This window comes from Cimex lectularius, unplaced genomic scaffold (assembly GCF_000648675.2).
Source record: "Cimex lectularius strain Harlan isolate CLEC.00 unplaced genomic scaffold, Clec_2.1 scaffold22, whole genome shotgun sequence".
NCBI classification, from domain to species: Eukaryota; Metazoa; Arthropoda; class Insecta; order Hemiptera; family Cimicidae; genus Cimex; species Cimex lectularius.
This window is the reverse complement of record NW_019392657.1, coordinates 1198009-1222183: the sequence shown is the minus strand read 5'-3', so window position 1 is coordinate 1222183 and position 24175 is coordinate 1198009. Positions and strand designations below refer to the sequence as shown.

The window sequence follows — 24175 nt, the reverse complement described above, 5'->3', positions numbered from 1 at the left end:
ACATTTACTTGAAAAATTTATTTAGTGAAACGGTCAATTATTGAGTTAAGCTAAGAAAATTGGTTATATTGAAAGTGGTAGATAAGTCAAACGAACTCACAGAAATTTTTTTATTCAATTCCTTTTAGTTTTCAGTTATTATGCGAAGAAAACGATTGTATGATTGCACGATCTGTTATAATTTTTTTTTTTTTTAAGCAACCCGCTCTATTCCTAGAAATAATATTTGAACAGCTGAACATTTTATTTTATTATTTTATTTCGATCCTAATACAGACTCTCCGAACCGCCAAATCCTCGGGGTGCCTTCGGGATACCTGCGGTATTTTAAATTAATTCGTGTCCTTCCAGAAAAACCTTTTCCTAGGACAAGTTCCTTGACTAGTATCGCGACGGAGCCAAATATCTAGAAGGTTCGAAAATGGCCAGCTCTGAGTGAACGGTTAGTAATATTTCATTACTAAAGAAAATCCTAAAGAGAAAAATTTAAACATTTGTAGATTTAAACGTTACACGTTGCGAAAATGGTGTAAGCGCAAGCTTTGAAGTGTAGCTTAAAAAGTTGGAACTATCGAATCGAAAAACTTGTCCTTCTTGCTTACATACTGCTCTTAAATCCTTCTACAATTTTTTTTAAATTCTTCAGAAAACAAGTAAAACTAATTTTCAAATTGCAAATTCACCAATTATATTATAAACATAAACTTTTTCTGGGTTAAATTTTCAATCATCATTAATATGTTTCAAGGAAAAACTCATTCTCCAACATTTAAAACAATGTAAAACGATGCATTTTTCCTGATTTGTAACTGAAGATGTAGGTATAGGTTTTATATTACGCTAAGGAAGTAAGGCTATGGCTATGAAACGGTGGTCTGGACGTTCAACGTAAGTTCGTTCAATAACCTAGCTGAAGTTCTCCTTAATAAGACTTTGAAAATGTGTGCTTATGGTTAAGTAAAAAGGTACTAAAGCTTCAGACTGAAATGCGGCAACGAATATTTAGATATGAGACCAATACAAGCAGACATCCACAAGGGAGCATCTTTGGCCCCCCGCATACCATTTACACTGCTGGCTTTCATATAGATAACAATGTTCTGTTTTGGCTTACGCACTCACTTTATAGTTCTCTTGCTCAGTCTTTATTTCTCTCGCTCATTCACTCACTCCATCTTATTAACTCATTCACTCTATATCTATCTATCCATCTAGGTCACTTTCTCTATCTCCTCACTCTCTCTCTCTGCCCCTCTCCCTCTCCACCCTATAACGCCCCCTAACCATCTCCCTCTACTTCTCCCTCTCCCTCTCCCACTCCCCCTCTCTCTCCCTCTCCCTCTGTCTTCTCTCTCTCTCCCTCTCTCCTCTCTCCCTCTCCCNCTCACCCCCTCTCTCTCTCTCTCTCTCTCTCTTGATCCATTGCATCCAATAAACTTGTCATAGAATTGTCACAGCTCCTTACTACGTCACTAATCTCACAACGGCCTCAACGTTCCTTTTGTCAAAGAACTGATCCGATATCGCAACCAAAAGCTCAACATCAAGCTCCTCGATCCATTCTAACCCTACTGCCCAAGCCTTTTTGAGAGGTGCCAAAGAAACAAAGGTCTAGAGCCAAATCCTCTCTATATACCTCGATACCTCCTCGTACCTTTATCTATAATACAGACGGCCAGAATTGGCTGATTTTTGTTGAAAAAATAATGTACAGTCCAAATCAGCAAGGTCTGGTAGATAAGGACGATTCGAATCGACCGAGCTTACAGTAAAGATTAGAAATGAATGAAAATTACAGACAAATAAATATTTTGTCATTTTCAAGGATTATCAAAGGTAAAGACTTTATGAAAACAAAATAAAAACATATATTTGTGAATATTAAAATTTCGCACAAAACAATTTAAGAATTAAAGGTTTAAAGAAGACGTTCTACTTAAAAATTAAAAATCCGACCTAATCGCTCTTCTCCTTCCACACGTGTCCGTTTAATATAAAATCGATTAATTTAATCCGAATAGATCAGCGGAAAACCCTGAGGGGATTGAAGCCAGTTGTCCGGCGAGTACTGGGACGAGACATCCATCACGTGGAATGTGTACGCAGGTCTTGCTTTTGTCGTCTTGTTGCACTCGCTCTTGTGTACGACATCGCCGTGAATGACGATGCACGATCCTGGCAATGAACGTGAAATTAATTCACACGGAAAATAAAAAAGAGAAGAGAACGAGAGCGATTTATCTTACCTTTTGATACAGGGACGGGCACGAATCCGGACGATGGATATGTAACCTCGGGCCTATCGTAAACCAACAGCTTCTTCACCTCGGGGTCTTTGTTCCTCACGTACCTCCTGTGAACTCCACTCTCGTGTGAGCCAGGAATGAACCAAAGACAGCCATTTTCTAAAGAACAAAATTTTCTTAATTTTTCTAACAATTAAATCCACTCTCACAAACCTACAGCCTTTTGGGCTGTCAGACATTGCTTTTCTTCATCTTCAGTGATGAATTTTTGATTTTATAAGATAACGTTTAACATTTTTACGCTAACGTTTGTAAAAATTACGTTAATGGAAATCAGTTTATTATTAGTCTTCTGACTTTTATAACTTTAACGTACAGGACTTAAGTACAGTCAAATTTTCTCAAATGACCTAACATCTTGGCTCCGAATAGTTTATAATATATACGATTTCAAAAATTGAATCCAACTTGTAGTCCATCTATCTCGCTGTGACGGAATGAAGTTTGTTTCATCTGCTCCTGTTTAGACGCATCTGGTCGAGGCCAACAGCGAGAATCAGCGGACCAGGAACGATAGAATTGAACCTTAAAATAACTTTTTGCGAACTTAACGTTCGTACCCCACTTAATATATAGAGATAATTAGTTAGTTAATTATATAGTTAACCTAATCACATCCAACCAATTAAGGCATATAAGTGCACTTAATCCTACCCAAAAAATTAAGTCAACCAATCTAACTTTATCGCACCCAAATAATTAAGTCAATCAACTTAACTTAATCACACCCAGATAATTAAGTCAACCACTTAACCTAATCACATCCAACCAACTAAGTCATCCAAGCGCACTTAATCCCACCCAACAAATGAAGTCAACCAATATAACTTAATCACATCCAACCAATTAAGGCATCTGAGTGCACTTAATCCTACCCAAAAAATTAAGTCAACCAACCTAACTTAATCACACCCCAACAATTAAGTCAACCACTTAACCTAATCACATCCAACCAATTAAGGCATCTATGTGCACTTAATCTTACCCAAAAAATTATGTCAACCAATCTAACTTTATCACACCTAAATAATTAAGTCAATCGTCTTTACTTAATCCCAACCAACAAATGAAGTCAACCAATCTAACTTAATCACATCCAACCAATAAAATCAACCAATTCAATTAATGTACTTAACTTAATCACGCCTAACCAATTGAGTCGATCTGTTTAACTTAATCACACCACACCAATTAAGTCAACCAACCTAACTTAATCACACCCCAACAATTAAGTCAACCACTTAACCTAATCACATGCAACCAATTAAGTCATCTATGCGCACTTAATTCTACCCAAAAAATTAAGTCAACCAATCTAACTTTATCGCACTGAAATAATTAAGTCAATCAACTTAACTTAATCACGCCCAACCAATTAAGTCAACGAACTTAACTTGGGCACACCGAACCAATTCAGTTAATCTACTTAACTTATACACGCCCAACCAATTGAGTCGATCTACTCTACTTATTTACACCCCAGCAATTAAGTCAATTAACTACACTTAATTACGCCCAACAAATAAAATTTTACAGATTACACAAGACCAGCAAGAACTCTTCTGTTGTATACCTAGGTGTATACCTAGCTTGTGTAGAGAGTGAATGTATTTATTAGCGTAATCGTACTTATTACGTGTTTACTTATTAGCGTGAATGTGTGATGTGAGACGGTCGATGGCGGGACCCCATCGACCCTCAGTTAGGTTGGTTGTATGATATGTGTAAAGTGATGGAGGAATAGTACGGTATATAGGAGTGAATAAGAAGAATGAACGATTGGGGTTGAAACTGAATGCGTTGGGTGCTGAACCTAGTTGTAGCCACTTCGGTGGCTGGGCGCTATGACTAAGGTCTGACCCCGGAGTGGATTCAATCTACTGGCAATTTACAATAAATAGCAAAAGCTAGAACTACGAAAAACAAATCGGCACATGTTCGTATGTACATGTGTGGATATGAGCCAGCATAACGAAATAAACGAATAAACCCAAAACTAGGTTAAATACATTCAACCATGTCAACCAAATAACAAAGCCCAACGAAAAATTGAACAATAACTTAAGTCCAACTAATAGTCCCTACCAACTATAACAGTACTGTATGAAACAGTCCTGACGATGAAAGTCACAATTCGCATTGAAAACATAACCAACTGAGGTGAGACAAACTATTCAAAACGCAAACCATTAACGCGTCCAGATTAACATATCCATATCATCAGTAAATAATAGTACTTGAATTAATCAAAATGACATTTACCTATAGTCGTGTCTACCAAAGGTATCCATATTCCTACGAGAGTATTCGGTTCGGTAAACAGGTACGTGGAATCCTGGTGGGGTTTTACTAGAATAAAACATATTGCATAATATAATTGCATAACAAGGACATACAGTATTAACATATAATCAAGCACAGCTTGTAATAATTCAGTGTTTGCTAAGGGAAAAATCACAAAAATGTAAAATTAAGTCTCGCACGTATTTACTGAATAGGTAATAAGTTAATTATGCAATAGAAGTGAGTTTTTACTTTTTGTAGTTGAATGAAACAGTGTAATGTGACGTGCACGAAATTGTGGTCTGAAGCAGGATTGAATTTGTAATTCTTAATGAAAAGTAAGTAATCATTTAAAATTAAGTTCAATTTTGGTCATTGTTAAAAAAGTTTTATTAAGAGATTTTTACTTTGTCTTCCTGGAATGTCTTGTCAGATTAGAAACCATCAGCATAATAAAATAATTACCTTCGCCACATTTGTCAGGGTTTTTGTATATGAACATACTCTGGAGTATGACGGGCGCTTCGAATCGCAAGCTCCTGCACAAATCCTGGATCTTGTTGCCAAACGAGATCTCCTTGAAGTCAGGATGAAGCCAGTGGAGTGCATGGCCGACTTTGTTCAAAGACGATCCGGCCGGCACCTTCAGCTCCCCTTGTTCGTCCAGGGCGTCCTTTTCATAAAAGAAACGGATCTTGTCTCCGCTTTCCAAAAAGTATTCGTCCGTACTCTGCAACAAATATGATGATCAGTGCCGATTATTTTTTTAACAATAGTTGTATTAAGATATGTATTATATTGTTTCAACCTAGACCTTGATCAACACTGACCTGACACAGCCTAAAATATTAAAAAATAGCAGTATTTACCTGAACATCATTTATTGTGTTGAAAACACATTTCTTTTCATCTGGAGAGATGTTTTCCGCCAGTTCCATTCCAGCATTGTAAAGCCTTTCAACCTCTTCTTTGCTCAAGAAGTCTTCGAAAACCAAAAAACCGTCTTTCTGAAACTGTTATTTCACTCGTTACAGCCACTGCTCATATATACTAATGCTCTAATTATAGGTTAATTGGCATCTACATGTAAACTATAGATGATAGTTTTGATAGTTATAAATAAATAAATTAAAATGGCACTTGGTCTTCAGTACATTTTTGATTATTTTTTGTAGCTTGGTAGTTTTCACACCCAATTTTATTTGCTGTTTGTCCTAAACTAGCTGACCAAAACGTTCGGAAACGACCAAGCTACAGGTTCATCACCTCGCAGTCCTCAAGAAGAAATTTCGTCAAAGAAAATCCTTCAAAATCAATTCCCTTATCCTCTCTTGAAGGAAAGCGTTGGTAGACAAGTTCCGAAATCCGACTATTTCGAATTTCTATCCCATCAGAAGGCGTGTCCTTAATCCATCAAAGGCAACACGAAGACGTTCCTTCCACTTGTCAGAATCTTACTAACAGGGACCTGATAAAGCAGAAACCGCTCATACACTGAAGATGTCGGACCGATCAAACAGGAAGGCGTGAAATGATCCATAACGACCAAACTTCCAGGTCCATAACTCCGCAGTTCATATGGAGAAATATCAAGAAATAAGTTTTTATTAAATAATATCTGACAAAGAAAATCCTTAGAACGGCACTTTTTCACTTAAATACTTGTAAGGTGTAACCACTATTTCCTGACATGCGACTCTTTCGATCCCATTAGAAATTGAAGAAATACATCAAAGACAACCTTTCACGTATAAATAAAATCGGAAGCCACACAGACCAACCACTAATGGTGAAGAAGTCGTTCAGACCAAACAGGGAAGATAAGCAGAAAATCGTCGAAACTATAGGTTCATAACCCCGTCTGAAACTGAAATTCCAAGGACATTTTTACTTTTTAGGCATACTTCTTCATCTGATAAACTATTACTTTTATATTAGTTAAACTGATACATATTTGTTGTTTTATTTATAGATACCATGTCTTATGTTGGAGAGTTGAAAATTTTCCCCGTTACGCTCATCCCAGTGCGCCCGAGGAGCGATTTGGAATGCGGAGGAAAGGTGGTACTGCCGGCGACCGTTCTGGACATCCTCACCAGCAGGACGAATAACATCTTCGCCCCGATGCTTTTCAAGCTGACCAACCCCGAGACGAAGAAGTTCACGCACTGCGGAGTCCTTGAGTTCATCGCGGACGAAGGTAGCATAAACGCCCCGTCTTGGGTCCTGGACCTTCTCGATTTCAAGTGCGGAGCCAAGGTGAAAGTGGAGTCGAGCGTCCTGCCGACTGCCACGTTCTCACGTTTTCAGCCGCAGTGCGTCGCCTTCCTAGACATCTCCAACCCCAAAGCCGTGCTGGAGAACTACCTGAGGAACTTCTCCTGTCTGACGGAAGGGGACGTCATCCCGATCCACTACAACAACCGCCTCTATCAGCTCAAAGTCGAAGAGACGAAGCCGAGCTCGGCCGTGGCGATAGTCGAGTGCGACATGGAAGTGGACTTTTCACCGCCCGTCGGGTACGTCGAGCCTGAGAGACCGAAACCACCGCCTCCGGAGCCCGACCCTGAGGACGCGTCTCTCTTCAGGCCATTCAGCGGAACGGGATACCGCCTCGACGGCAAAAAACCGAAGGAAGTGAAAACGGACACACCCCACGAGCCGCAGGTCGTTCGAAGAGGCATCCCCGACTACAATTACGAATACGGAACCATCGAGTTCTTCAGGAATAACCTTGCCGAGCCCAGTTCCAATACAAAACCGAAAACAGTTGAGAAGGACTTCAAAGCCTTCTCCGGCAAAGGGAGGAGCTTAGACTGAGAATCTCACATCGGAACTAAATGTCAAAGGGAGGAAAAACAATTAATTTTTATTCGTTTGTTTAAATAAAAATTATTTATCTGTTTTAAAAATATTATTGAAGTGGACAGATTATCTATCCTATGTATTAACATTAGGCAAATGTACATATTTTTATATCCATATATAAATAAATTATTTACTTTTTAAAATAATAATAATTATTATTATTTGCAATTTTGTTGTTAAAAACTCAAAATGACCCCCAAATTATGAACATCACGTATGTCATAGAACGGAAATTAGAAGGCTCTTTACGACCTTATCCACCACGTGACCAATATTGATCTGTTATGAAATCTCTATTGTTATTATTATCATCGAGAACTCTCTTTAAGCGTCAAGCTTTTTGCCAGTCTCAAAGCTTAGTCGAGGACTCCCATGAGTATCCATCATGCCTGGGCTTTTCCTCTCCCCGAGGTTCACCGACGTAGGACATGTTTTGCTGTTTCTTCTTCTGCTGCTTCTTGTCTATACACATGCCTCCTGGGTCTGCCTATTATCACTTTATCCTGACAAGTTCTAGGTTTAGTAGTTCTGTTAGTTTCTAAGGTGGTCCTTTAATGAACCTTTTCGCTCTGTCCTCGAATGCATTCCCACTGAACCGAGGGCCATTGATTTATTTTCTGATCTTCACAGGCAGCCCTTTTATTTTATCCTATTGCTATTTATTGCAAGACCTCAGCAATCGTAGATAAAACAATTGTACATAAAAACATAAACAAGGTAAACTATGATCGTCTGGTTAGGATTCACATTGCCTCAGAGTACTCGATATTCCTTGCGGTAATTAGGGATGAGCCCCTCCATTCACGCTAATATATTACATTCAAACTACCCCAGAGTAATCGATATTCTTCGATGTAATTGGGGTTGAGATCCTTCCATTTACGTTAATAAATTACATTGACGCATCTGCAGTTCAATACAAAATACGCGAGAAAGACAGGAAAGAGAAGGAATACATGCGGAGGGCCGGCGATGACCTCAGCTGTTTGTCGGCCCATAAACCTTCCACTTTATATATATATACATTGACGCATGAAAATTCATGCACACTACCCCAGAGTACGCGATATGCCTCGTGGTAATTGAGGATAAGCCCCTCCATTCACGCTAATAAATTACATTCACCCTCTCCCAAAGTACTCAATAAACCTTGGTGTAATTGGGGATTAGATCCTTCTATTCGTGCAAATAAATTACATTCACACACCACAATTCAATCATACTTCCCCAGAGCAGTTGATATTCCTCACAGTCTGATGTTTTTGGCAATTTGGTATGCCGTAGAAGGTTCGGGGCCGGTAGATGTCCGTCGATCTTTCCTTGGCCATTATCTCGGACTCTGTTGAGGCTGAAGTTGGATTTAATCCGAACATTACTACCGATGAGGAAGTTTCATTGCTACCTGCATGTCCGAGTAGATGGCTATGCTTTTGCATGCTAATGCTCAGCTTTTTCTCTAGGGGTGTACAATAGCCACCTACAATAGTCGCCTGACGGTGCGGATCGGGGAGGGCTCAGCCTTCCTCGTATGTACCGACTCTCTGAGCGCTGTATGGGCTATACGCGACAGGTTCTCTGTGGACCCTCTCGTCGTGCTCTTGTTAGAGAAATATGCGGAGCTGGAGCCTCTCGGAAAAACGGTGGTTGTTGTCTGGATTCCCGGACACGTCGGCCTGGAGGGTAACGAACGCGCGGACGAGGCGGCGAAAGCCGGTACGTCCCACCCTCCAGATCAGGCCATCGCGATCAGGCCCCCTGACGCTAAACACGCAGTTAAAAATATGATAAAAGAAAGATGGCAGCGTCAGTGGGCGGGGTCGTTGGAGAGGCTCTTGCGAGTCAAAAGCACGACCTGTAGATGGCCCCCAGAGGATCTGAGCAGGAGACGAGGGATCGTCCTCACCCGACTGAGGATTGGCCATACTCGGTTGACACATGGGCACCTGCTTTGCAAAGCCCGCGCAGGTGCCCCTTATGCAGAGAAAGGTTGCTCGATGTGTCCCACATAATAGAAGCGTGTCATGCCTTGGCTCCATACAGAGAGCGTGTAGGCATGCCGCCGGATTTAAGAACAGTCCTCGAGCACGGTAGCGATTTTCAGTCCCCTGCTCCGCTTTTTAGGGGAAATTGGGGTTTTTTACTGTATATAGTGTCTTATGTGTTATGTGTCTATATGTTTTGTCTGTGTGCATGTATTTATTAACGTGAATGGCGAGGGACGAAGGTGAATATAACGTCATCATCGCCCCTCGAACGATAAAAGCGAGTGAGTGTGTGTTCGGGGTCGATGGCGGAATATTTATAAAAGTACCCCATCGACCCCAATCTAGTTCAGTTTAAGTGTAGGTCGGTGGAGGAATATCAAGCACTGCACCGACCAAACGGAATGATGTATTTAATTGTATGAATGTTGTGAAGCCCCAGCAAAAAAAAAAATAGTCGCCTGAATGACGGTGTCATATTGCCACTTATGTTAATTCTAATCCTCGGTTTGTTTCCATAACAAAATGATACCCTTTCATACCAGCTGATCCATACTCGGTCTCACTCCAGCTACTACTTGGCTCCATACTCACCATCAACACCACCACATCTCCTACAGTCATTAGTAATTTTGATTGAAGATTGAAAACATTTTGACAGAACTCTTAAATTATCTCTTCTACTAAGCTATAGTAAAATTATTTTACAATCACCTTTGCATGATTAATAGAAATAAGGAAAATAAAAGATCGAGGTTACCTGGCCAAATATCACCCGTCCACTTCGAGATCTTTCAAACGGTTATAAAGATGATTGAGGGAGTTATTCAAAAAAACAGAAATCTGAGTACTGATTATCGTAAAGATTTAAAAACATCAAGGGGTTTTAGGGTATAATTCAGCCCTTTTACCCCTAGCCTGTTATCTGTTTCATCTTTGATCCAAGATTCCGATTAAAAATAAAACCAGAACATTGCATCACGTCTAAATTTTGCTTTTAATTCACCGTATATTTACAAGTGTACAGTCTAGTTGGATTGGAATTCGAAAAATTGGGCCAATCGGTTATTGGGCCTTGAAGCACCGCCAACTTGGTTTCATTTAAACTTTCATCTATAAATTTAAAGAGATGAATTGCATCCTTGGCCCAAGTTCGATCGACTAATAATACATTCTTTATTTTAGTACTCAAAAATACCAAAAATGGAAGAAAGTTTTTAACAATTTTATTTTAAAGAACGAAAACGATGAAAATTTGATTAATCAGGAAAGCTTTTACCCTTTAATCATTGCTTATGTCTATAAATGATCAAAACTCAGACCAGTAAGTTTTTTGTTTTTAACAAAATTGCTATTTCACCATCACAAAATTGTAAAACAAAATAGTTGGATATAAATATCTACATTTCGAATGACAGCAATAAAAATAAACACGTTGGATGGCACATAGGTATTTGAACATGAGCCAGATTTACGTAATGTGAATTTATTTACGACTTGATTCTAAACTCGAATGATTAATTGAAGGGAAATATCTCGATTTAATTGAAATCTGCGGCCAAACTGGAAAAAAATTAACGCTATTAATTCTCTCTTTGAATGAGCCCTTTGTTTACATTTGCTGAGTTATAAATTTTTTTGAACAGGTTGGAGCAAATTGACGGTCTATTTGTACCCAAGCTTTGCAAAATTGATTAGTTGTGTAACACGAGCGAATTTGAATGGAAGGACTCAATGAGCAGAGTAGAAGTGGTTTTAATATTTTGACAATCAAGGTTCTACCCAGGCCGTGATAAACAGCGAGACGCTACGAGAACTCTCAAACCAACTAGGTTTGTTACAATCAAGAATAAAAGACATTTACAAAGTTAGATGTGTTCCTATTGTGTTCCTAGACCTTTTCCTAAGAAACTGCATAAAGCAATTCATACAATGCATCAACAAAGCTCAGGATGCGACATTATTATCCATGAAGTGCGCAGCTTAGAAGAAAGTTGTCCAACGAGATGTACGTTAATTTCCAATATTTTCTAGGTAAGTTGCGCACTTCAGGGATAAGAAGGTCGCATCCTGAGCTTTGTTGGTGCATTTTATGAATTGCTTTATGCAGTTTTTTAGGAAAAGATCTGATATGGAACACCTCTAACTTTGTAAATATCTCTTATCCAACTTAACAATAAAGATCCCTAAACTTAACAAACCAGTTCCTTCCTAGGTCCTATAGTTCTATCAGTCTTCTTTCCGTTCTAATAAAAATCCTAGGAAAACCTTTCATTTCTTTCTATGCCCATGTCTGGGAACCCACTTTAAGGTAATCTTGTTTTGTTTTCCCAGGGTCATTAGGTATTTAGGCACTCCCAGTCAAGTTTGGAGTTGAAAGCGTTCTATTTAGTGCCTTTATGGCGCCTAACACTATGAGAGTATGTAAATCTTTTGTAAAACAATTAATTACGGTTTTTAGTAAGATAAAAAAATCAATGGCACGAGCGGGATTCGAACCCACGATCTTCGGCTAGATACGCCGCTGCTCTACCACTTGAGATGATCGTGACCTCGATCCACTCGGCCACCAACCTCCCATCTCAAAATTCAAAAAAGGTCTATTTTATAAGGTAAAATTGGGGTTTTATTGTGCAAAAATAGTAATAAATTGATTTCTGAAATACTGTCCATCGCAGGTCACTACTTTTTCAGATCTTTCTGACTGAATACGAATTGCGCGTTGAAAGAACGACTGGCCTATACACATGCAATATAACTGTGCAAATAATTGGGTTTGTGCAATAAAGTTGAATTGTTTGTAGGTGATATTGATGGGGTGTGCAATATATTGTGAGCGGCCCATAGACGATCAATATTATTGCACAATATTTTGGGTTGTGCAATTTAATTGATCTTGTAGACGATATTGAAAGTTTGTGCAATACATTGCATGATTGACGAAAAGTTGAAAACATCTCCTTTTTACACCTTACAAAATACACCTTTTTTGAATTTTGAGATGGGAGGTTGGTGGCCGAGTGGATCGAGGTCACGATAGCTCAACTGGTAAAGCAGCGGCGTATCAAGCAGAAGATCTTGGGTTCGAATCCCGCTCGTGCCATTGACTTTTTTATCTCAACTAAAAACCTTAATTAATTGTAATATATTAATTGGTCAAACGGACCACGAAATTAGTGAACTTTTGTAAAACTTTATATATTTTTCTGTACTCAGAGTTGTATTGCATAAACCTCAGGTAGGAAAGTTTCTGAGATCCAATGGGCTTCGTTACGGTATAATTCTGCCTTTTTACCTAGGACAGTGTGCTTTTTCCTTTAAAGCTAAGCACATTCCTCGGTGTCACTTCGCACACCGCTTTTGGTGTGGGAATTGTCTTACAGAAATGGCTGCACCGTAACCGTGCTAAGGCAGCTCGTCCATTGGAACCGAACTACGACGGCCGTTTAACAGCTGAACTATTTGACCAAACGGACGACCGGCAATATAGCCGAACGCCGTCGTCCACTGTAGCCGATTTTCGTCAGTTCACGACACAACCCAAATGGATGTAGAAGATTTATTGCTGCTCGAAAATTCATAGTTTACACACAATGGAATGAAAGAAATAAACAAAAATATTGGAAGTTTCATTTCTAAAGCTATCCTTGACCACAGCTTTACGCTGGACATCGCTCCGATGATCGAGTGGATCACGCATGTCCCAAGAGCCTGCTCCTCAACCGCACTTATCAATTTTTCACAATCCATCGAAATGAAAATGAAACGAAAAGGTAAGCAAAAAGCAAAGAACGGCGTTAAACATTGGTGAGCGTTTGATGACACGTGGTTGATAGTTGAAGTAACCATTCGGCCGAATAGGACTGGAAAATCCAAATTTATTTGGATCGGAAAGTGCTTCGGCCGTACACGGCCCAACACGACCGAACGAATTGGTTCTAATGGACGCGAGCTCATTCGTTTCTTCGCTTTTGGATCATCCGTGCATCGGCCGAGCAATTTCGGCCGAAAACGGCTCCAGTGGACGGCCTACCTTAGGATAAGCCCATTCCTCGGTGCCACTTCGCACACCGCTTTTGGTGTGAGAATTGTCTTACAGAAATGGCTGTACCGTAACGGGGCTAATGCTTCATATTCACAAAGGATATTTGCCGATTGCTCTGCTTCCAGGTCGGCATATCTCTGCTTTCCCCATCATCTTTAGGTGGTCGTGAAGAGGGCAGTGACCGGACCTGCCTGCTGAGAGGGAGAGGAAATTCGCCTTCCTTTTTGAAGAATTTGTAAATCTCATTGCTTGCCACTTACTGGTCCAGTACTTTTTTTAAGTTTTTTTTTTCTAGTCCGATGGGTGAGAGTGCTGCTACAACTTAGTTGGTCAGCCTGTTCATTTCCTTCTATGTCTTCATGTCCGGGAACCCACTTTAAGGTAATCCTGATGTATTTTCTTAGAGCTATTAGACAATTTAGGCACTCCCTGAGTTGTAAACTTATGAAATTAGTGGCTTTACAGCTGCCTGACTGTATGAGAGTATGTATGGTCCTTAGCTTGAAAAATAGTTGGGATTAGTCGAAGGGGTACAGTTCAACCTTTTACTGGTACACCTACTCCCGGTTCCATTTTTTATTCATCTATGTACCATATTAGCTCCATTTCCTGAAACTTGAACCTATCTTCCAAATGTCTCTATTATCTATGTCTAAGGACGGTCCGTCAAAGCTGAGTTTTTCTTTCATTTTGTCAAGTACTATTACAGCTATTTCATTGATTCTTTCCAGGATTTTTTGGCGGCTCCTCCTTATATCTAGCTTTATTTCCTTTTATCTCAAGAGTCCATTGGCATTCTCAAAGTCACTGTTCGCACATAAATAAATAACGGTGGAAGGTCGAAAGGCTAAAAAATAAAATGATTTTATATTTTGAAAGTTTGACTTTTTTCTGGAAAAAAAATTCTATGCACCCGATAAATAGTTATAGAGGAATTTTTCAAGGAGTTGAATTGTAGTTCGAATCCAATTGTGGTTTGTTGGGTTTAGGATTTGGGGGAAATGAGTGGTACGGAGAGTTGCATTATAAAAGATGGTTAGGGACGTAATGCTACAATAATTAAACATAAAGTGCTGATCAGTATATATCACTTAAAGCGGCCCATAGACGGTCAATATTATTGTACAATATAGATTGCACAATAATTTGACGGTTGCCCCTTAACGTTCAATAATATTGTACAAAATTTTGTTTGTGCAATGAACTTGAATAGTTTGAAGGCGATATTGAAGTTTGTGCAATATTTTCATACTTTACAAACTGACTGATATTGCGCAATAATGCCAACAGACGGTGCAATATTTTCCAGGTTGTACAATATATTATTAACTTTTCGTCAATCATGCAATGTATTGCACAAACTTTCAAGATCGTCTACACACGATCAATTAAATTGCCCAAACCAAAATATTGTGCAATAATATTGATCGTCTATGGGCCGCTTAATGTCAACGAAAAATATAAGACTTTCTGAAATGACTCAAAACTGTCGAATCCAATTCCGCAGTAAGTTTGTCGTGAATTAGAACGCCCACAACATTTGGCATGTGTTCAGTATTACCCAACAGTAAATTGTGACTTTTTTTGGCACGAAGTTTCTTTTCTAACTTTATACCTTATATTATTCATTTTTTTAGTTAATCAAAAATGCAAAAACAAAAAAACATAAAGCTCTTTAAGAAATTTTCATAATAAATATAAGACAAAAATTCTCTTGGTGCCAATATTTGTTTTGGTACAAGAATGCAATTGAGCCAGCCTCGAAGTAAATTTCATAATGTTCAAACACACAACAAGACCAAATAACGAAAACCGCGTTAGATTTTTTACTTTACACACATGAAATCTATTTTCTTTTATCGTTAACGATTAAATATTAATTTTGTATTTAAAAAAGAAAACATGGATTCCAATTCGAGAGGAAAACACGAGGAATTCCTTTCTAATTATATCGCAGATTTAAGTTGTTTTGACCGGATGCGTATGGTGAGGAAGCCAAGTGCAACATATTTTCCACCGACCAAATTGGCCAACTTGATTTCTTCTGTATTATTTCTTGTGAATGAATCATGGTTCAGTTGCATTTCCTTGTATGAGTTTTGTTGATAAGGTTGTGGTTAATGAAATTGGGAATTTCGTAAAGCATTTCCAAAAATTTAATCAAATTCTCTGAAGACTTAGTTGTCACATGGCATTTGGGTTTCCCCGATAAATAAATTCCGTTTTCCTGGAAAAGCTTGCTTTCAACTGGAAATGTGGACGTACATAAATTGATACATGCATTTTTGAAAGAATGTGATATTGTGTATGATATAGACTTTAGCGTCGTTGTACGTGTGTGTTATGGTAATTATTTACTTATGTATAAAACAATTTTTTTTTCTATTTAGGAATCGTGAGATGCGGTCTGATGTGATGTAGGTTTCAGAAAAACATTTTCTTTATCGTGCCAGTGTTTCGATCTTTATTGAGATCATCTTCAGGGCCTGGGATTTACAAACATGTTTACATATAACAATTACATTTTGGATGTGGAAAAGAGAATTTATACAATGCAAAATTATATTTTTTTTCTTTTCACCTTCTGAAACCTACATCACACCAGACCGCATCTCACGATTTCTAAATAAATATCGATTAACGGTCACTAATCACCACAATTTTTTTTTTTTTTTTTTTTTACGAGGGTTCGCAACATCAGAGGTCATATAAACCCTCAGGGTGCCGGTGTTTTTGAAAAAAAGCACATTTGTAAGTATGTCGGGTTCGAATGCAGGGCCGCTGGATTCGAACCCGGAACCTTTACCTTACAGTGATGAGCGCCGTGTCAACGCCTAAACCGTTGCGACCACCGACGCCCCTAATTTATTTTATTGTTCCTTTTCTTGTTTTAATTAATAAATTTATTTATTATGTGATGTGGACATATATATTTATTATAGAATGTGTATAGGAGCGTACTATTGCTGTATGCTTAAAGCAAACAATATAATAAAAACAAAAAAATTCTACTTTTCGAATTCGGCTCAGAGAAAAAACGTACATCATACTAAACATCCATTATGCTCATGCCATGCTTATTAAGGTCTTAAACTTCCAGAGGAAAATATCATCAGTTACTAAGACTGCTTGCAAATCAGCCTCTTATACAACAGAATGTTTCAGAAAGTAAAAAGTAGTAAACCACCAAGACTTCGATACAATTATGTTTTAAGGGATTTTTTGTTAAAATTGGGGTTTTATTGTGCAAAAATAGTAATAAATTGATTGCTGAAATACTGTCCATCGCAGGTCACTACTTTTTCAGATCTTTCTGACTGAATACGAATTGCGCGTTGAAAGAACGACTGGCCTATACACATGCAATATAACTGTGCAAATAATTGGGTTTGTGCAATAAAGTTGAATTGTTTGTAGGTGATATTGATGGGGTGTGCAATATATTGTGAGCGGCCCATAGACGATCAATATTATTGCACAATATTTTGGGTTGTGCAATTTAATTGATCGTGTGTAGACAATATTGAAAGTTTGTGCAATACATTGTGTGATTGACGAAAAGTTGAAAATATATTGTACAACCTGGAAAATATTGCACCTTCTGTTAGAATTATTGCGCAATATCAGTCAGTTTGTGAAGTTGCACAAACTTCAATATCGCCTTCAAATTATTCAAGTTCATTGCACAAACAAAATTTTGAACAATATTATTGAACGTTAAGGGGCAACCGTCCAATTATTGTGCAATCTATATTGTACAATAATATTGACCGTCTATGGGCCGCTAATGCTCAAGAGTCTCGATGTCAGACTTTCAATCCTTTGCTCTTGAAACTCTATACACTTCCTCATCCTCACGTCTAACCCAGCCAATAGGTTTAGTATCAGTCCTCCACTCTTCCATAGTCATAGACAATAGAGACCATTGGAAGATAGGTACCCCAAGATTCAGGAAGACGCCCTAATCGTAAAGGATGAAAGTTGGAACAGTGAGTAGGTGTAGAGGTAAAAATCGAACTACCACATGGACTAATCCCAACAATTTTTGAGGTTCATCTAATACAACCCGGTGCACAGAAGTTAGTAAAGAAAAATTTGAAAGGTGCACAAAGACTCTCAGACAGTCTGGCAACTGTGAAGGTACTAATTTCATAAGCTTACAACTCCAAACCCATCTGGGTTGCCTAAATTGTCTAATAGCTCTAGGAAAACACATCAGGATTACCTTAAAGTGGGTTCTCGGACATGAAGAAGGAAATGAACAGGCTGACTAACTAGCCAAAAGGGCTGCACTTTACCCATGGCACTAGAACCAAAAAGAACTCAAGTGATGGAGGTAAGTGGCAAGCAACGAGATTTATAAATTTCTGAAAAAGGTCGGCGAAGGAACTCCTCTTGAAAGAAGATGGGGAAAGCGGAGAGAGAAACATGCCGACTTGTACGGAGGAAGCAGAGACATAGGCAAATATCCTTGTGAATATGAAGCATTAGCCCGGTTACGGTACAGCCATTTCTGTAAGAAAATTCTCACACCAAAAGAGGTGTGCGATGGCACCGAGGAAAGTGCTTAGTCTTATTTGTATACTTTTTTAAAAAAGACTCATCCTGTCGAAAGGACGAGCGATAAGGAAGGTGATTGTTACGGCACGTTCGAACCCTCTCGTGTTTATACTTTATTCCACACGAAGCCCTAAAGATAAACCAATAGGCCTCGTTAGAAATATACTTTTTTGTTAATTACTTCTCATATTAGCTATTTAGCCGTGTTAAAACTGTCGTCACTTTCATCCGTTCGGGTCCAGATTGAATCATAATTCGAGTCAAATGCATTCAACATGCCTGAAGGCTAATATTAAACAGTCGGGCCCACGGTTCTGTGAAAACTCCTATATCTCTCATTCCAAATAAAGACTTTCTCGCCGTTCAGACTCTGTTTACAGCCGCTGAAAGGAATCACGCGGAAATACGCCTTGAACTTGAATAGGAACTTCTATGAATAAACAGTCCTATATATTTAGCCGTGGGAACATATATATATATAAAAATTAAAAAACAGGAAATACAAACGTAAATTTCATCCCTGTCTGATATTAGAACGAGATTATCTTTTGGAATTTGGAATTGGAAGAGAAGTCCACCAATATTTCTGGTTTTTACATGTTCCTTTGGCACTTATATGAGTTTAATTCTGTCCGGGCTGTCGTCGAGGCCAACGCTCTTTTAAGTTATTAAGCCTACAATATTAACGAGTAAAAATATTTTGGAGTAGGTAAATGTTTTTACACTGATATTGGCTCAAGATAGAGAGAAGTCCAAAGAACCGATTTTCATAACAGTCTTTTTTTAGCTCGGATTGTTTGAGTAAATGATTGTTGTTACAATTATAACATTAAATAATTTAAACATGATTAAAGAAGTTAGTTTCCTCTACATTGGGACAGAAGGCTTAAAACCGTTTAAGTACCTATACGACTCCTAATGTATAAAATTTACTTTTTAACTACATGATAATGCCATATTATTTTAGGCTAAGAATAAAGGTAAAAACTTTTTTCTTTCACTTTTAAACACATGTAATATTATTATTCAGAAATCGTGAGATGCGGTCTGGTGTGATGTAGGTTTTAGAAAAACATTTTCTTTATCGTGCCAACGTTTCCATCTTTATTGAGATCATCTTCAGGGCTCAAAGTGTTTGTTTTCTGTGTAATTGTGCCATTCTTGCGTGTCGTATTGAGAGTTCCCTCGTGTGAGATTCACAAACCGCATCTCACGATTACCGAATAATCATCGATTAACGGTCACTAATCACCACACACGTAATATTAATTTTCCATCTAGGGACTGACGTAAAATCTTATTTTTCTTAACATTTTACATGGGGAAAGCCTCAGGCAAAATCTACAGTCCAGGTTAAAAAAACTCACGTCAAACATAATGGTTAAGTTAAGAATAAAATTAAAACCTACTTTAACTACAAGCGTACACGTAATATCCACCTTCCGAACTAGGAACAAATGTGAAAATCTACTTTTTACCTAATTTTCTAGATGGGGAAAGCAGGCGCAAAACGTTAAGTGCAGCCTTAAAAGAACTCGTGTAAGTTTTAAGTTAATAATTCGTACAATTAAGACAATAATATAAAGAAAAGACAGATAATATTACTTGCCAGATTAGGTGCGGTCGTAAAATTTGCTTTCTCTGTCTGAAAATTCATGCAAACCTTAACGTTTTAGGTGGAGTAAGCCTCGTGCAGTTCTTAAAGTGCGGCCTTAAAAGAACTCGTTTAAAAAAATTACTTTTTAGGTTGTGAATAAATTTAGGACCTATTTTCCTTTACCAGCACATAATGTAATATAATTTCACATAATCTTAATGTTTTAGATGGAGTGAGTCCCAGGGAAAATCAGGCACAGTGCAGTCTTAAAAGACTAATGTAAAACCTGATTTCTAAGTTAGAAAGAATGTTAAACCTTAAAAAATGTTGTTTAAACAAATAGGTATGTGATATTACTTTCCGGATTAAAAATTGATTTTAAATTTATTTATTCTTCAACTTTTTAGGTGGAGAACACCTGTGGTAACAATTACATATAATTAAAAAACCTCTGCTAAAATCAACTTTTTAGGTGAATAATGTATATAAAGACCAACTTTTTAGGTGAAAAATGTATACAAAAACCAACTTTTTAGTTGAACAATGTATATAGAAAAACCAACTTTTTAGGTGAATAATGTATTTTTAAAAAAACTTTTTGGGTGTATAATGTATATAGGAAAACCAACTTTTTAGGTGAAATGTGTACAAAAACAAACTTTTTGGGTGAATGATGTATATAGAAAACCAACTTTTTAGGTGAATTATGTATTTTTAAAAAAACCTTTTTAGGTGGATAATGTATATAGAAAAACAACTTTTTAGGTGAAATGTGTACAAAAACAAACTTTTTGGGTGAATGATGTATATAGAAAACCAACTTTTTAGGTGAATAATGTATACAAAAACCAACTTTTTAGTTGAACAATGTATATAGAAAAACCAACTTTTTAGGTGAATAATGTATTTTTAAAAAAACTTTTTAGGTGAATGATGTATCCAAAAACCAACGTTTTAGGTGAATAATGTATACAAAAACCAACTTTTTAGGTAAATAATGAATACAAAAACCTACTTTTTAAGTGAATTATGTATACAAAAACCTGCATTTTAACTGAATAACGTATACAAAATCCAACTTTTTAGGTGAACAATGTATACAAAACAACTTTTTAGGTGAATACTGTATAAAAAACCAACTTTTTAGGTGAATGATGTATTTTAAAAAATTAGGTGAATGTGTATATAGAAAAACCAACTTTTTAGGTAAATAATGTATACAAAAACCAAAGTTTTAGGTGAATAATGTATTTTAAAAAATAGGTGGATAATGTATATAGAAAAACCAACTTTTTAGGTGAATAATGCATACAGAAAAAAAACTTTTTAGGAGAATAATCCAACTTTTTTTTAATTAGTTAATTTTAATTTTTTTAATTAGTTTTTTAGTTTGGGGGGTATGCCTAATTTGTTATGCGGCTTATGTATTTCAGTGTTAGCAGTTCCTGAGTACTTCTCGTTGTGTTGTTGTGTTGAACCACTTTTAAAATCTCTCGTAAACAAATTTACACATTCGAACATCGGCATTCCAATTAGATGTTTATATCGGTTCAGCCCAACCGTTGATAATGGTGTCAAATGTTATCGTAGACATTAATGGACTGTTTGTCTATTCTTTCCACGTCCAACCTTCGATATTAATTTATCAATTGGATAAAACGGGCTTTTTGATATTCCGTTGACACGGGACAAAGGAACGGCCACCGACTCTTCCTGGTTCAAACACGACCAGGCTAAAGAGGAAGTGAGTCACTCAATGAAATAAACACTCGCTTCGCGTCACAAGCCTTTAAATAGAACTAAATTCGCAAAACGTTTTACCAACTCAAATTGAACTTTCCAACTATTTAAATTTCGACTGTTGAATTTTGGACCGGTTATTTTGTCAATCACGTCATACCCTGATTATTATAGTTGAAAATCAAATAGGCATTACTACAAACAAACATTGAGATTTTTTAAAATTTATTTTGTAAATAAACGTGCCTGGGAAAGAGATATGCAACCTCTCTTAAAATTAAACCGGATTCTTTTGTTGGTTTTATCTTCTAGCCTTTGCCCTAATGGAGTTGATATTTGTACACAATTATGTAAATAATTTGAACGTCTATTTGTTTATTTATTCATTTTTCTTTCAAATAATATGTAATTAGTAGAGTGGTGACAAACACATAAAACTCTTGTCGAGAGTAAATAAATTAAATGGCAAATGTAATTAATTAACCGATATTTAATTATTATTCATAAAAAAAGAAACATTCACTAGGTTTTCAATTCAAATTGAAAGTCTGTAGTCGTGAACGTCTCGGTTTTTCACTAAAATGGGCTCAATGACTCTCCGAGTCTGCAGAAATGCAGAAAAACGTGATATTTCGATGCAGAACAAGAAAAGTTACCACTCGCTCACCTTGGTGTAAATGTCTTCCCTCATCTTTCTGAGAGATGGAACGACTGGTTCACTTGATCCCTCGGCGGGCTGATGCGTACTGGGCTCGTTGCCTCGAAATCACTAAAGCCAGACGCTTGGCCTGCTGTCAGCAAGGCACCTCACGCAGAGTGGACGGAGATAGCGATAAGGAGTGAGAGGAAAGAGGCCGATTACGATGGAAGGAGAACGGTAGGGTGAAAAGGGATTCTAGTAAAAGGCGAATCGTTCGGATTTCTATTCACAAATATAAACAATATTCAGTGGAATTCTCTTATAACGACTTTGCGCAATGTTTATGGTTACTTTTCTGTTCATGTAGTTATTTTTTTCGCATATAACATCCGGATGCATTTTGCATACGAAAGTAGGTCCTTTGATTCCCTTATAACTATTTTCTGACATTTCTTCCTCTTAGAACTTAGAGATTAACAAATGACTAATGATCTCGCTTTTACTAAGATGAAGTTGAATTTGAATTTCCCCTACCGGGTATATAATACGCACAAATTTTCATTTTCGTTTTAATTCATTCTCAGTCACCATTTTGGTTTAGTTCTGTGTCTACAAGTTTGCCTTTTTTCTTTTTTTTTTCTTCTTCCCCTATCGCCAAGTAGCTTCAATTTCGGAAGTTTTGTCTATTGAAGAGCGTACTTTTGCTTCTGTCAACTAAATACCCTAGATAAATCAAGCATGCAAGCCACTATGATTGATTTTACGATGATGATTTTACGCAAAACTGAATGAATCAATGATAATCAATAAACGAGTAAAATAAACATAAAGTAAGCAAATATAATTTTTATGGAAGTTATCTTTTTATATAATAATACATGTGTATGTAATGTAAATATTTAATAACTGGCTTTATTCTTTTAACCCAAACATTTTTCTCAAATATGTGCGTTTTTGATATGTAACAACGAGGTTCGGTTATAATGATCTGATTCCCTAGGCCCTAGTGTCCATAATAAATAACCTAATTGAAATACACGTACATAGAAAACCCATAACTATAGACACCATGATACCAGCGAATTCTTCTCACCCATCTTACCCCAAAAAGCTGTTTCATTTGGCTGATAGACCGTATGTTAAAACCCCCAATTAACACCTGCTAACTATAAAAATGAATTACCAACAATTAAAACCTTAGCTAAAACAATGGACATCAAGAAATAATTATCCATAGGTTGTTAATGAAAAGAATAAAAAAATAACAAAGCAAGGGACAAAGAAGCGACCCCGCCAAAAATGAATCTTTTGGTTTTCGTTGTTGGCCATATATTGGTGAACTATCAGAAAAATTGCATAACATTCTTAAACGAAAAGGATTAGAGTAGCTTTAAGGACGGTGCTCACTGGAGCGATACGACAAGTGATGCGATATGCAATCCGACATCGTATCGCTTACTACGACAATTATCGGCGTGCGACACAGCTTGTCAATCGCTCCAGGCGATACATCGTCGCGACTCCTCAGTGAATCGTGTCGACTGAACAGTAGGATGTCTCTGGTGTATTTTCTTTTGTCAAAATAGTTGAACAGAACGTTCATGGAATTATTCTTTGAAATGTTATTCAAGAACTAATTTAACAAGGGTAGTATGGAAGAAAATACATAGTACAAAAGCCGAAGCTAAAGGTTGCCCAATATTTTCTCATTGTTTATTTCCGCTGACTTAGGTACCGTAAAAAGTAAGTGTCACGAACGGGATTCGAACCCACGATCTTTGACTGCTGGTCTAACCACTTGAGCTATCGTGACTACGATCCACTCGGAAACCAACTCCCATCCAAGCCGAAGGTCGTGGGTTCGAATCCCGTTGAGACACTAACTCTTTCATCTCAACTAAGTCCTTATACCTAAGAAGAATAATTAATTGAAAAAAATAATTTGGCCAAATAGACCTCTAAACGTTCAATGGTGAATAAAGTTATAAGTTAAATTATGACCCCCTATCAGGAACTAATTATTATTAATTTAAGGAAATATTTATTTAGAAATCGTGAGATGCGGTCTGGTGTGATGTAGGTTTCAGAAAAACATTTTCTTTATCATGCCAACGTTTCGATCTTTATTGAGATCATCTTCAGGGCCTGTGATTT

At 37.3% G+C, this 24175-nt stretch overlaps 2 protein-coding genes across 3 annotated transcripts; one reads left to right on the top strand and one right to left on the bottom strand.

The window, feature by feature from the left end:
- The first annotated feature begins 241 nt into the window (after positions 1-241).
- LOC106664362 (ubiquitin recognition factor in ER-associated degradation protein 1-like) lies at positions 242-7533 on the top strand. 2 transcript variants are annotated; one of them, XM_014390041.2, is made up of 3 exons: positions 242-442; positions 4851-4927; positions 6562-7533. In XM_014390041.2, the coding sequence occupies exons 2-3, from the start codon at positions 4921-4923 to the stop codon at positions 7407-7409; spliced, it is 855 nt and encodes a 284-aa protein (XP_014245527.1). In that variant the 5' UTR covers positions 242-442; positions 4851-4920; the 3' UTR covers positions 7410-7533. The 2 variants fall into 2 exon arrangements, with proteins under 2 accessions (XP_014245527.1, XP_014245535.1); XM_014390049.2 differs by lacking the exon at positions 4851-4927 and having other exon boundaries at positions 6562-7524.
- Positions 1845-22210, bottom strand: LOC106664376 (phytanoyl-CoA dioxygenase domain-containing protein 1). Its single transcript, XM_014390058.2, has 6 exons — positions 22049-22210; positions 5459-5602; positions 5055-5319; positions 4569-4655; positions 2247-2405; positions 1845-2175 (listed from the first exon to the last, which is right to left on the bottom strand). The coding sequence occupies exons 1-6, from the start codon at positions 22070-22072 to the stop codon at positions 2009-2011; spliced, it is 846 nt and encodes a 281-aa protein (XP_014245544.1). The 5' UTR covers positions 22073-22210; the 3' UTR covers positions 1845-2008.
- Positions 22211-24175: the final 1965 nt, after the last annotated feature.